The 14,338-nt window shown below is 45.4% G+C and overlaps 1 protein-coding gene across 2 annotated transcripts in view; it reads right to left on the bottom strand.

The window, feature by feature from the left end:
- The window catches only part of TRAPPC9 (trafficking protein particle complex subunit 9), a 509,314-nt gene that overhangs the window by 494,182 nt on the left and 794 nt on the right, over nt 1-14,338 (bottom strand). For both annotated transcript variants that reach the window (XM_082601297.1, XM_082601296.1), the window contains exon 2: nt 6,469-7,062. In XM_082601297.1, coding sequence (XP_082457423.1) covers nt 6,469-7,052 — 584 coding nt within the window. In that variant the 5' untranslated portion in view covers nt 7,053-7,062. The remainder of the gene's footprint in view (nt 1-6,468; nt 7,063-14,338) is intronic.

The raw sequence follows: 14,338 nt of genomic DNA, 5'->3' as shown, positions 1-14,338 counted from the left end.
TCTACTGTAGCAAAATATAGCCCAGAACATTTTCAAAAATAAAAAGTGCAATCATTGTGATCAGAAACAGTTGGTTTTGAAAATACAGGATTTTTACAAAAAGGAGTCAGCTAAATATGCTCATAGTTTTTCATATTAAGGTCATATGAAAACAATATAAAAAATATAACAATAAACAACAAAACAACAAAACAATATAAAATATTCTAAATTATATAAAAATAGAAGGAACCCTAATACTTTGGAGAAAATCTCCAAAATACCATACAAACAAAATTCTATCACAGATTTATATAAATTAAAGTATTTAACTCTCAAAGTACTATATGCCCCAAGACTGGGTCATCTCCAGATTATGAGCAATTCTGTTCCAATCCTTTGAAAACACAGTAAGAAACAGATAAAGGAATTAAGACAATTCGATTTGTAGTCAGCTAAACTACAAAATACTTTAAAATATTTTAAGCCAATTTTGGAATTTAGAATATAAGCTTTCTCATCAAAATTCTTTTTCCAAAAAGACATGGATCCTTCTTTCACGAATCATTTGAAAATGGTAATGTCACGTTTTTTAAGTCTCTCTAAAAGTTCAGAGTTCTTATATATACATTATTAGAATAGTCACATTGTGTGACCATTGAATATGCTTATGGATAAGGAAAAAAAACATACAAGCAAACAGTATGACGAAGAAAAATAAAACATGAAGCCACAGTGGCAAATAAATGTAACATTAACACAAAATGCAAATATTCAAAATATGCCATAATTTGTTGTAAATTTCAAAACTAATGGTGAATTTCAAAGCCATGAGCAATAGAACTTAGCCAAAAATGTGAATATGCTCTAAATACTTCAAAGGGTTATTTCATTACTCTTACAAGTTATAAACACTAGGTTAAAGGAACTGGAAATAAGGATTGATAGAAAAATGAAAAACCCGATAACCCCTAAGTCATAATGGCCTCAAATCAATCATAACTAAATCACAGGCAAAGACCTGCCAGCCTCCCCAGATAAAGGGAAAGGCATCCTTTCTAGAAGCTGTGCAAAAACACCTAACACACAGCCTCAAGCACTGTCACAGAAGGCGTTCACACTGCACTTTACACTGAGGACAATTCAACTACAGATATACGCTGTATTATTCTCATGACTTCTGATCAGATAAAAGAAGAAAATGTTTCATATGTGTGCAATTTGGGTACTATTTATGTGGCTTGTGGAAAAAAAGGGCTTGGTATATTCTAATCCAAAAACTAATTTACATGCAAAGAATGTATATATTCAAATCCAAAGGAAAACCAGAGCTGCTCAACAATAGTTTGCAATTAAAATCCAAAGGAACTTTGATAAAGGTAATCTTATTTTTTCTTTTTGGTGTTATATAGCTTTAAAGATATTTGCATAATTAAGTGATAGCTACAGCCCATGATTTTGCACTAGCATATTATGGACTGAGGAAACCTAGATTATGTGCATTGCGCATAAACACACTGACAGGCGCCCCTTTCGTGGAGCTGAAGTTCCAAAGTAGACAACTTTATGTTGTAAGACAGCTCTGAATAGAAACTAAGAAATGCAATGTTCTGTACTCAATTTCAGATAGTATATGGGCCATTAACTGATTCTGCATCTTGTCTTGTGAAATCTTCCAATAAATCATCAATGTCGATTTCCTCCATCTGAACTGTTTTATGCTAACGTTGGATATTTAACCTTCACTCCATAGAGAAAGCCCAGGCCTACCCTGCAGCAGGAAAGCAGATCAAGGGAGGGCTGGACAGTTTCCATTTCAAGTTCGGAAGTTTCTAAGTCTGATTTTGCACCTGATTTTGTGCCATTTGCAAGCATGTCATCATTGGAGTGAAATGAAGACCTTCAACCCTGGGATGTAAAGCACGCTGATGCTTCCTAACCATCAGACAAGTCTGAGCTTCATGAAATAGACCTGCAGCACTTAAGTCAGAGACTTTTTCTGAAAGGCTACAAAACTGATCCACTTTACCATTCCAGATGTAACAGGGAGGTAACAGAATTAGTAGTGAGAACACATCCTTGAAAGCCTGACAAGGCCGTGCTTGAATGCTGCTACAGCGTTTACGAGCCCTGTGACGCTGGGCTAATGAACTAACCTCTCTGAGAAGGCTTCCCACTCTGGAAAAGGGGGCTGCTACCCCCCCCTCAGATGGCATCGATGTGGCATGAGTTAAATACGTAGGTGGGGAGGCTAACTGGTGCCTGATACAGAGCCTTGCTAGTTTCCCTGCCCCACCCTTCTCCCCTTATAAACTTGCATATTCCCCCTAATAAGTATCAAGCCCCTGGGATAGACTGTCCTATTCTTTGTATCCACCCGTGTAGTGCCTTACCCTTAGAAGGATCAAAAAAGAACTGCTTCCTGCATAGTAACTATCAATGTTCTTAAGAGATCTGGATTTTTTTAAGTCTATTTTGAGGGGAAAGACTATTCCAGAACTATCCAACAACCCTTCCACACATCAGCCCCTCCTCCCAACGCCCATCCCCTCCGTCCTCAGATCCCGTCTCATCTGCCTTGTGTCCGTGGGGAAGATAGTCCACTGGACCGGCAGGGCTCCACACCACCCCAGGCCTTCCTCCCTCCCTCCCAGAAGACCCCACCTTCTCCCGACTGCCACGCCACTTCAACTCCAGCTTCTGAGTCTAGGGAGCCATGGGAAAGGCCCTGCATCCAGGGCACAGCCCAGCCACCACAGGATCCCACCCAGATGACCTCGACTTCTTGCACTCGCTACACTTACTGCCGTTTTGTCCCCCCCACCCCAGAATGTGATGGAGCCTTGCAGAAAGTCTGGCCTATCTCGATGAAAGATGAAGGGTCCACATTTGGACCAGAGCATTAAAGGAGAAACAAGGCCTCCTGGCCAGCATGGTGGTGTGGCAAAACCCTTCCCCAGGGGTGATATGGACCGGGGGGAAGAACGCAAGGTCCTAGGTCAGCCAAAGCGTCTCCCTTCACAGCTGACCTCGGGTGATGGAGTTGCAAACTAATGACATGCCCATGAGTGGCAGACATTAGCCTCAACAAATAAAGAATCAGCTATTTCTTGCCAACATGGGTTAAAAGTAAAGGCTGGTGCAGGTAGGGCCTATACATCGGCTAAGGTAAACCACAGACCTGGCTCTGAACACTTATTGGCTAAAGCAGAGAGGAAGCCATGGTCACTTAGAGAGGTCCTTGTGTCCACCAGATCCAAACGAACTAGCTATTTAGGAGAAGGACATATTTTTCTGATACCTAGAAAACCTGCCCTCATAAAGGGGGCAAAAGAGTGGCATAGATTTTAGACTAGCCTCTGCCCCTTTACGACGGAAAGTTGCTCAAACAAAGTAAGGTAAATGGCACGGTCAAGGTGAAAGCAAAAGTAAACCTGGTGTCCGCTCCTCCAACAGCGTCCCTCCACGGCCAGCAGACCCCCAAGCCAGTCACCTCTTCACCGGTGACCACTGGCCAGTAAGCACCACCATGCACATCACCAGCGACAGCCAAGAACCGCAGGCCTAATGCGTTCATTTAAAAGCCAGAATCAAGCAAGGCGTGGCAGACTTTGACTTCCAAGTTAAAATATCCCGTGGAAACCCCGCGGCAGCCGCTTAAATCAATTAGCAACTCACTTCCTCAAAACAAACAAACAAAAATTAATAAGGGCTCATTTGTCACCAAATATAAGGAAGACCAAACAGGTTCCCCAAAGCAAGTGTTTGAATAGCTATCAAACACCAGTGGGTTATGTGCTAAAAAAGCGAAAATTCGAAAAAATTAGAAAATAAAAAGATGACCAGGATAATACATGGATCAAGGCAGCAGTTAAGTTTTTGTTTTTTAAAGCGATGAAGGCGGTAAGAAGGCAGCACAGAGGGAAATCTAGCTATTTTCAATGTAACACGTTCACAGCCTACCTTTTCAGACCCAACAACATACTCACAGGGCGGTATGAGAGAAAAAGAACAAAGGAAAAGAAAAGAAAGAGGAACAAGCAAAAATTAGAAACACACCAGAACAAAAATAACTTTGACGGCATGGTCAAGAATTGACGTGGGCTCTGATGAGGCCAGGGGCACACGCGGACGTTCAGTAAAGCCCACCCACACACCTACGGCCCCTGGGAAGGCTGGGGCCTCAGGCTGGTGGCACCTGCCGTGGAGCCTATCAGCGCCGCAAACCAAAACTCCACGTACATCTAGACGTTTCCTTTTGAGCCACAAAATGCAACCTCATTTCAGGTTGGACACTTTTTATCGCCCCTACCAAGAGCCGCAGGAGAGTCAGGCTCTGTCCCTGCACCTAACTGCTGTTTTAAAACTTAGATAACTGAGACCAGTGAAAGCAACAAGGGATGAACAGTGACTGGAGGAGAATGTGTCTGAGTTGAGGTCACTGGCATCATTATCTCACTGAAGTGCATATGATGGCTGAGTGTTTATGGTACCGGGGAGAACAGAATGGACCCACCAGGAGGGAGGTTTCATTTGCTCTGCGTAAACACTTTGGAATAGGATCAGCCACCGTGCACCAAGCACAGTATCCTGAAACTAGTTATTCCTGCCCAATTGTGAGCACAGATTTCAAAAGGCAAAAACAAACTGGCCTTCTCTGGTGGGTCTGTAACCTCAAAGCCAAGAAGCTGATGGGCAGAAATGTCGGCAGTGCCTCGTTTGGCAAGGATACGGCACTGGTCACGGGATCAGGGCAGGGTTCCTGGCTTCAGCCACTCACCCACCAGTCTGTCCAGGGAGGGGAAGGCAGTCCCTGCCGAGGCCGCAGGCACTGTGATGCTGTGTGCCCATGAGGCCCCACCTTGTGAGGGACGATCACCACAGCATCCACCGCACCTGACGCCCGGGGCTCAGCGGAAGGCAACAGGTGCGGGGACAAGCTGGCCGGGAGCGGGCCTGGTGCTGGCAGCTCTGCCCCTCGGCGGTGCCTGGGCTCCTAACCCTTGCCACCTTGGCTCCAAGGAGCAGAAGGGGAGCACTGGCATGTAGATCACAGGGTCCTGCGTAAACTAAGTACGGGTCACGGGTACGACATGCCTTGCCCTTTCCTTAGACCACACAGACGTGTCCGGGTGAGGAAATGAAAATTCCTCCAGACCCTGCCAGGCGCCACCTGCAGCAGTGGCTTGGGGACTCTGTGCCTCTCACACGTAGGGCTCCCTGGACTTTTTTCCTCAATTCTGTGACATCTTCTCCTCTAACTTATCAACAACCAGAAAGTCGGGTCTGACCTTAGGTAAGTTCAGGAAACCCTGAGCACCTGCTCTGCAGCGGGCACTGCGGCACCCACGCCATGTCCCCCATCCTCACCTGGGAGACCATCGTGCAACCTGTACAGAGCGGGGAGGGCAGACTCAGGGCCCAGGGCCCAAGGCCAGGAGTGACACAGCTACCCGCGCCCTCCCCAGCAAAGGGGACCACCTCTCGGCAAAGGCGTGCGTCTCATCCCCTCCTGCAGGAGGGACACCGCACTGGCCACAGGGAAGCAGAGCAGAGGGCAGAGAGGGGAAGCAGGCGGCCCGGCAGAGCTCGTCTGCAATTCTGGTGACTTAATCACGGGGACAAAGTGAGGACTGAACTTCCCCTGCTCTGTCTGACACTCCCTGAGACACAGAAACCATGAACACACTGCGTGGGGAGCTCTGTGGGAAGCCCCTGTGGCATTTCTGACACCCTAAGCACAAGCGGGGGCTCCGGCGCTGCCGTGGCGTGGCCGCCTGGCAGGAGGAGGACCTGAGCCCTGCAGGCGCCCGGGGACCGGGAGGCAGGAGGCACACCCGACCCCCAGCTCAGCTAGCACCTCATTCGGCCGCCTCTCCACGCTCAGCACCTCATCTGCACGTTGAAGGGAGGAGGCTGAATAACAGTCTTCACACTGTGCCGGGGGGGGGGGGCGGGGGGGGCAGCGCTGTCCAACAGGAAGACAACGTGAGCCACGTAAATAAAGTCTTCTAGTTTGCACATTTAAACAAGTGAAAACCAAACACTCGCAACTGATTTTAATAACGTGTTTTATTTAATCTAATACATGTAAAGTGTTATTTCAACATGTAATCAATAAAAAAAGAAATACTGAGATAGTTTACCTTCTTTTTCCTAGACTAGCTCTCAGCATCTGACGTGCATTTTACCTACAGCACGTCCCGGCTCAGACCAGCCTCCTCCACAGTCTCAGTGACAGTGGCTACCCTACTGGACAGCGCTCCAGGGGGTCCCACCAGGGCTCCCAGCTGAAAAGGGGCAGTAAGTGTCCACACGAACCCTAACAGGATTTCCCTGAACCAAAGGCGCTTCCATTTTTAAAAGCCTGAAGACCAGTGGACTGCACCCTTTTCCCCCCGCTGCAAGACTACGCTCCCACTTGCTTCTCCCTTTCTGGATGTCGGGAAGCAGCCCACGCTGAGGAGCCTGGGCTCCAGGCAGACTTACCTACTATCTGTGTCCAGTCCCACGAAGTCCTTCTTCTCGAAGGGGACGCAGAGGAGCGGGATCTTGTCCCCGGACTTGTCCGTGGCCCTGTCCAGACGCTTGGACTCAAGCACAATGAACAGCGACTCGATGAAGTCCTCGACCCTCTTCTCCACCGTCCCGCAGTCCTCGTAGCCGGGGTAGAAGGCCACGTCGGTGCGCGGCTGCTCGGCGATCTCGCCCTGCAGCCCGAAGACGAAGAGCCGCGAGTCGTACAGCGTGGAGCCGTAGATCTCCTTCTGCATGTGGAACTTCTCGAAGGTCTGCGGCCAGTCCTTGGCCGAGAAGCAGTCCGTGATGGTGACGAGGCCCACGGCCTTGCGGTGGGTCTGGAAGTCGCCCCACTCGTTGTTCTCGGGCGGGTAGTGGTGCCGATAGCGGATATAGAGCACGCGCTGCGAGTCGCGCACGCTGATCTGGCTCACGGACGAGATCCTCTTGTAGATCTTGAAGAAGTTCTCCTCCGAGACGATCCCCACGGGCTGGACCACCACGAGGAGAGTCTGGTGGTCCTCAGCACACTGCATGTAGTCAGGGACACTCATGGTGAAGACCCTGCCCAGAGAGAAAAAGAGGCTTTGAGGTGCACCAGGTTTTGCAGGCTGCCGGCGCACTCGGGGATGCGGTGATGCTGGCGTCCACCAGCTGGAAGGCAGGGTAAGCCCCAAGCAAAGCTGTGGGGAACAGTCTGTCCTCAGAGTTCTGCATATGGCTATCACAGCTCTTATCACAATCCCCTGCTCTTGGACCAGGCTTGGAGCTCCTGCAGCAAAGGGGCCATCTCTTGTTTTCTGTTTCCAACACCTAGCCAGGCGCCAGGCACTGATGTGGAGTCAGTGCTCAAAAAGCTGAATAAATGAATGAACAACGGAAGGAACTGCTTCCCCAGCCCCTCAGCAGAATAGAATGAAAAGAACCACAATGGAATCAGATGGTCTGGACTTGAACTCCAGTCCACCTGAGCTCCTGAACTGAAAAATAATGGCAATAATAAAACTTGCTTTCTAAGAAGATATCTGGATTGAGGAAGGCTGCAAATGCAAAGTGCCAGGCACACTGCCTGACGCAGAAGGAGAGGCTATACACGGCTACTATCCTGCCTTTATGAACTGTGTTTCCTTGGGAGAGTTTTAATAACCTCTCTGAGTGAATTTTGTTAGATGTAAAAAGAAAGCGACATCAACAATACTCAGATTAAAATTTAAAAAGAAAGAAAGAAAACAGCATTACCTAATTCTCGGTACTGTTGAAGAATTAGATAACCCATTGGAAAGCATCTGGCCCATAGGAGTTAATAAATGTTTGCTGAATGAATGAATAAACAAGCAAATGAATGCTGCCCCCTTCCACAGACCATCATAATGGCACTGCCCAGAAATGTGAAGCCCACGTTCCACCCCTGACTCTACACTAACAACGTCAGTGACCTGGGGCAGGCCTGTGTGCTTCTTTAAACCCCAGTTTTATCATGAGTTAAAATGTGGACAATAACACAAACCTCAAAGGGTTAGTGAGTCAATATTCTGGTTTTAATATTGTACCATAACTTTGCAAGACAGTATCATTAAGGGAAACTGGGCAAAGGGTCCATAAGCTCTCTCAATATTATCTCTTACAACTGCATGGGAATCTACATTACATCTCAAAATAAAAGTCTAATTTTTTAAAAGGCTTTTGAGATTAAATTAGCTCATTGTATCAAATAAGGAATACACCGTACAAATAGGGAAACACCTAGCCCGCGAGATACACTCAGTAATTCTTTCCACTGACCCCACTGGTCTCTCCTACTTCAGAGTACAGGGGTGGGTACTCACGGCCAGAGGCCGCTGTACTGTGAAGCTAACAGAGCTAATGGCCCCCACTTGCAAGAGCCCCTTCCATGGCCCTATAACTAATTTTGTATTTGTAATTGTGCTTTCTTTTTCTTGACTAGGAACTCCAAATGACAGAGCCTTCGGGTCACCAGAACCTGACTACAGAGGTCATGACAGCAGCCCTCCCAGATGAAACAATCAAAACAAAAGGCCACAAATAAATGAATAAATGAAACGAAAAAATAAAAGAAAAGGCCATTTCCACCAGACCTCTGAGTAAGTCCAATGGCAGGAATTTCACCCTGGGCTGAGGGGAAGAGGACTGGGGAGGGAGGTGGGAGCAATTTGGGGCACACAGATCCTGGGGCCACCTACCCCATGCTGGACTTCAGAGTCAACCCTCACCCTCCAGGAACTTCACGACACACCTGGACAGAGCAGCAGGAACAAGATTTTTGTTTTGTTTTTTTTCTTAAGAAACCTCTGACCCGCTAACAGGTCTTGTTTCTACCCAGGACACAAATAGCTTATGTGTATATTATCTCATGAAAACCTCTAAATAATATCACCCCAACTTTACACATGAAGAAACTGAGGGAAAGAGAAGCCTGTCTCATTGTGTAAGATCACAGAGAGGCCACGTGAGCAGCAGCATTTAAACGCAGGCGCTCCCGCACCCCCCCACCCCAGCCCCTGCCCCGGCACTCACACTGTAAAGTGGGACACCCTGCCCCCGGCCCCTCCTTGCAACAATTCTCTGCAGAGTCCTTTCTGCACCTCTTGGAAAGAACCGAAAGCACATCAACTTTCAACAAAGAGGGATGTCACCCCTTGGGGGACGTATCAAAATCTTAAGCATTGGGATGGGTGGGGAGGGAGATTTGAGAGTTTTCTGTTTCTAAAAGGTGGCAAAGATATTGAAAAACCCTTATCTAGTCTAAGCCTTCACTGTGCAGAGAAGAAAACGGAGGCCCAGAGTAGATGAGGAAAGGCCCTTATAAACAAATTTTGCTTCAGTGCAGCACCGAGCAAGCCCTGGGCACTGCTGAATGGGTGCAGGATCTGTAAGGCCCAGGAGAACAAGTGTCAGAAAAAAGAAAGAAAAATCATACAAGGTCCTCTCGCTACAATACCCTACAATCACGTTTCATCAAGTTATTCCATATTTGTGCATCCAAAATTAAGGTGGGCTAAATCAAGGTATAAATCAAGGTCATACAAATCAGGAAGTTTGAACCGTAATGGAAATTCCAACCTTTACTGTGGCTTTTCCCAATTCAAGCATGTGCTCAGTGGGCACTCCCTGCACCTGGCCCAGAGTTCTCCCAGACACAGATCTTTATTAACATGTCACACATCACACACAGGCCCACCAGAAGAAAAACACCTACAGATAAGATGGAACCAATGAAACTGAAAGCGGCCAACCAGCATGTATTATTCGCAGAAAGGATGCTGCTCCCATCAGCGGTAGGTGGCGGAGAACTCGTTGCAAGTACCACGTGCATCGGGTTGGCTCCAGCACTGGCTGCCACTCTTTGTGACCGTAAGGGAGTCACGTAGCTCCACTGAGGTTAGTTTTCTCTTTTGTGCAAGGCTATGGTTGAAACTAATAATATATAAAACCTCATCATTCACATCCCCAACATCTAGTGAGGACTTCCCACGTGCCAGGCTCTGTAGAGAGGAAAAGGTAGGGTCCCAGATATATTCATGGATAGAAAAAGTTTATATCATAAAGATGTTCATTCTCCCCATTTTGATATATAGATTCAACACAATTCTGATTAGAATTCCTATCAGATTTTTCATGGAATGTAACAAGTTAGTTTATGGTCGATAGCCAAGAAACTCCTGAGGAATGACCAATGGGGAAGGGCATTTGTCCCACCAGATATAACTGCTAATGGAACATAGGGTTTCTTTGTGGGGTGATGAAATGTTCTAAAATTGATCGTGGTGATGGTTGTCCAGCTCTGTGAATACATTAAAAACCAACGAACTGTATATTTAAATGGCTGAACTGTATAGCATGTGAATTATATTTCAGTAAATCTGTAGGGGAAAAAAAAAACCTATAGTCAGCACAGTATTGGCACAGGGATAGAGAGAAAAATGGAAATGTCATCAAGCCCAGAACCAGACCCACACATGCATGGTAATTTGAAATATAGCTGAGGTGCCATTCTAGGACACTAGGAAAGGACAGACCCTCCATTAGTAGTACTGGCACAACGGGTAATCCATGAGTAAGAAAAAGAAGCATAACCCAGTCAGAAAATGGACAAACTGCTCCAACCGACATCTTTGAAGAGGAAACTCAAGCAGCCGAGACGTGTCCAGTAAGATGCTCCACCTCAATGGCAATCAGGAGACAGCAAATTAAAACCACAGGAATAGACCATTTCATACCCACCAGACTGATCCAAAAAATTATTGTGGTAACATATACGTAACACAAAACTTACCTTTTTAAATGTAGAGTCCTATGGTATTAAGTACACTTACACTGTTGTGCAACCATCTCCAGAACTTTTTCACCTTCACCACCGAAGCTCTGTCCCCATGAAACACTAACTCCCCATCCCCCCACCCCTGGCACGCCCCCATCTACTTTCTGTCTCTATGAATCTGACCACGCTAGGCACGTCACATAAGTGGAATCATATGCTATTTGTCCTTTTGTGACTGGCTTATTTCACTTAGCAGAATGTCTTCAAGGTTCGTCCATGTTGTAGCATGTATCAGAATCTCCTTCTTGTTTAATGCTGAATAATATTTCATTGTATATATATATACCACATTTTATTTATTCATTCATTGAAGGTCAGTTGGGTTGTTCCTAGCTTTGGCTACTATGAATAACACTATTATGAACATGGGTATAAAGACAAAATGTTTTAAGTATAAAAACACCACATGGTGGGATAGGGAGGGTGGGAGGGAGACGCAAGAGGGAGGGGATATGGGAACATATGTATATGTATAACTGATTCATTTTGTTATAAAGCAGAAACTAACACACCATTGTTAAGCAATTATACTCCAATAAAGATGTAAAAAAAACAAAACAAAAAAACACCACATGTTTGCAAAGATGCAGACCAAAGGTAACTCTCCTATTTGACAAGTGGCATGTATTCTGGCATGTGGCTGGCAGGTTCACAGAAGCAAGAACTGAAGAGAACGCAAATGTCCACGGTCAGGAGAATGCGTAACTAAACTGTGGTCGTTTAACACAATGAAATACTTTAGAACAGTGAAAATGAATGACCTAGCGCTACATTGCAGGAACAAAGATGAATCTCAAAAACATGATGGGCAGATAAAGCAAGTTGTGGATTAATACAAGCAGCACCATTCCATTTATGTAAAGTTCAAAAACAGGCAACACTTAAACAATATCTTGTTTACACATATGGCAAAATTATAAAGAAAAAGTAAATTTGGATAGTGGTTACCTGGGTGGCAAAGAGGAATGCAGTTTGAAAGGGAAGCAGTGGGCTTCAGAAGTAGTAGTTATGTTCTGTCTCTTAAGCTAGATGGTAGATCCAGGGGTGCTTGTTTTGCCATTCTTTAAACTGTACATACATGTTAAACATTTAACATAAGAGTTAAAAAAGGAAGAAGGGGGACTTCCCTGGCGGTTAAGACTTCGCCTTCCAGTGCAGGGGGTGCGGGTTCCACCCTGGTCAGGGAGCTATGATCCCACATGCCTGGCAGCCAAGGAACCAAAACATAACACAGAAGCAATATTGTAACAAATTCAATAAACACTTTAAAAATGGTCCACATCAAAAAAAAAAAGGAAGAAGGTGGAACTTCACAAAGCTTACAGTGCATGTTTCAGCAGGTTGGCTAGTTTCAGGGCCTGGCCCCGGCCCTTCTCATCTACCAGGAGATTACGCTACTACCCCTGCCAACACCCCTCTTCTATAAGCAAAAAAGTTGATGCACAAAAAAGGCAAGTGTGTTACAGGTGCACAGGTGGCCTGTGGGTCTGACACAGGTTGAGGACAGGAGGTGTTCAATTTCTCTACTCTGAAGTAAAATGAGAAAAATATGAACAATGTATATTAAGCTTCCCATAAAACTAAAGTAAATTTAGTAAGTGCTTTACAAATATTAACTACTATTGTTATCATTTATTTTTAGGTTATGAACTGTCTTGTTTTTTGCTGTTAAAATATTCTTTTTTTTTTTTTTTTAATTGGCTGCACCCCACGGCTTGTAGGATCTTAGTTCCCTGACCAAGGACTGAACCCGGGCCACCGCAGTGAAAGCACCGAGTCCTAACCACTGGACTGCCAGGGAATTCCCAAACATTCTTGCTTTTATAAAACAATAGGGGGGGAGATGGCGCTTGTTTTTCCATTATTCTATCTGGGCAAAAATAAAAATTGACAAGCCTATGATTGGCCCTCCAGCTTTTTAGCACTTACCAATTTATGAAATCTAAACAATGAAGTCACCCTGGACTAAAAGACCCCTCTGGGTCCCTTCCAGCTCCAACTAGGCCCTGAAAAGCAGACCAGCAATCAAATCCATGCCACAGCTCAATAAACCTTACAACCTCAGGCAAGGGTTTTCCCTGAGAAGCTCAGTATTAGCAAACTTCTTGTTCACTTTTGCCCCAGATTCAAACTATGCAAGTACCATGGGAGGAAATCTGTCTCATATATAAGGTAGGAAAAGGGCTGCACTGGGCACTTTACAACTTATCATAGTTAGACTTCACAACAATCCTAAGAAACAAGCATTCCCATTTTCAACCTTACAGATGAGGAACCAGGCTCAGTCAGCTGCTCAAGGTCTCCTAATCTGTAAGAGGTAAACTGGAGCCAGGCTCCAGAGTCCATGCTTTTCCACTACTTTCTTCAAGGGAGAAAGAATCTGATGAAATAAGCCCTGGCACTGAGCCAGCTCTGGTGTCTGAGACTAATCTAATACAAAGATTAAAACATCAAGAATATATTTCTTCAACTTGGTAGTTCCTCAAAAAGTTAAACATAGAGTTACCATATAAACAGCAGTTCTACTCCTAGGTATATACCAAAGAGATTTGAAAATACGTGTCCACACAAAAACTAGCATGCGAACATTCATAGCAGTGTTATTCCTAAGAGCCAAAAAGTGGAAACAACGCAAGTGTCCATCACCTGAGAAATGCATAAACAAAATGTGATCTATCCATAACAATAGAATATTACTCAGCCATAAAAAGGAACAAAGTACTGACCCTACTACAACATGGGTGGACCCTGAAAACGTTATGCAAAGTGAAAGAAGCCAGGCACAAAAGGCCACATACTGTATGATTCCATTTACATGAAATGCCCCAAATATGCAACTCCTTAGAGACAGAAAGTAAATCTGTGGCTGCCCCGGGCTGCAGGAGGGGAGACTGCCAACGGGTATGGAATTTCTTTGTGAAGTGAGGAAAATGTTCTGGAATAATAATGGTTGCACAACTGTGAATATACTAAAAACCACTGAAATGTACAATTTAAATGGGTGGACTTTATCGTATGTGAACATTATCTCAATAGCGCTGTTATTTGATAAAATATTTCTTGACAACTATTTTTCCCTCTATACTATTGGACTGCCCCACAATTTAAGAAAAACAAAACAAAAAACCTTGCCAGGACATCTTTAGGACTGCAATATTCCTGGTTCTCCAATATCATGCCTCTAGTGCTGCTGTTTCGTGGTAAGGAATACTAGCTGGGCTGGACTAGGAAACGACTATAACTACGTTTTAAAAATCGCCAGTCGCGTTTAAACTGGGGCGGGGAGAGGATGGAGGATGTCACAGCCTCATACCCTCAACTCATCTTTAACTAAACCGAGCCCTGCTTTCAACACTGTAATCCCTCTCTCTAGAAAAACACGTGAAATTCACAAGCACCCCCATCCGAACACCAGAAAACTCCGTGTTAAAGGGCATTCACGTGGGGCAAATGAGCCGGGGGAGGAGACCAAGGCAGGCACAGTGTTCTCTCTTCCCGAGA

This window comes from Mesoplodon mirus, assembly GCF_964341445.2.
Source record: "Mesoplodon mirus genome assembly, chromosome: 16".
Classification (NCBI taxonomy): Eukaryota; Metazoa; Chordata; class Mammalia; order Artiodactyla; family Ziphiidae; genus Mesoplodon; species Mesoplodon mirus.
Note: the sequence above shows the minus strand (reverse complement) of the source record. Positions and strands in the feature narration are given on the sequence as shown.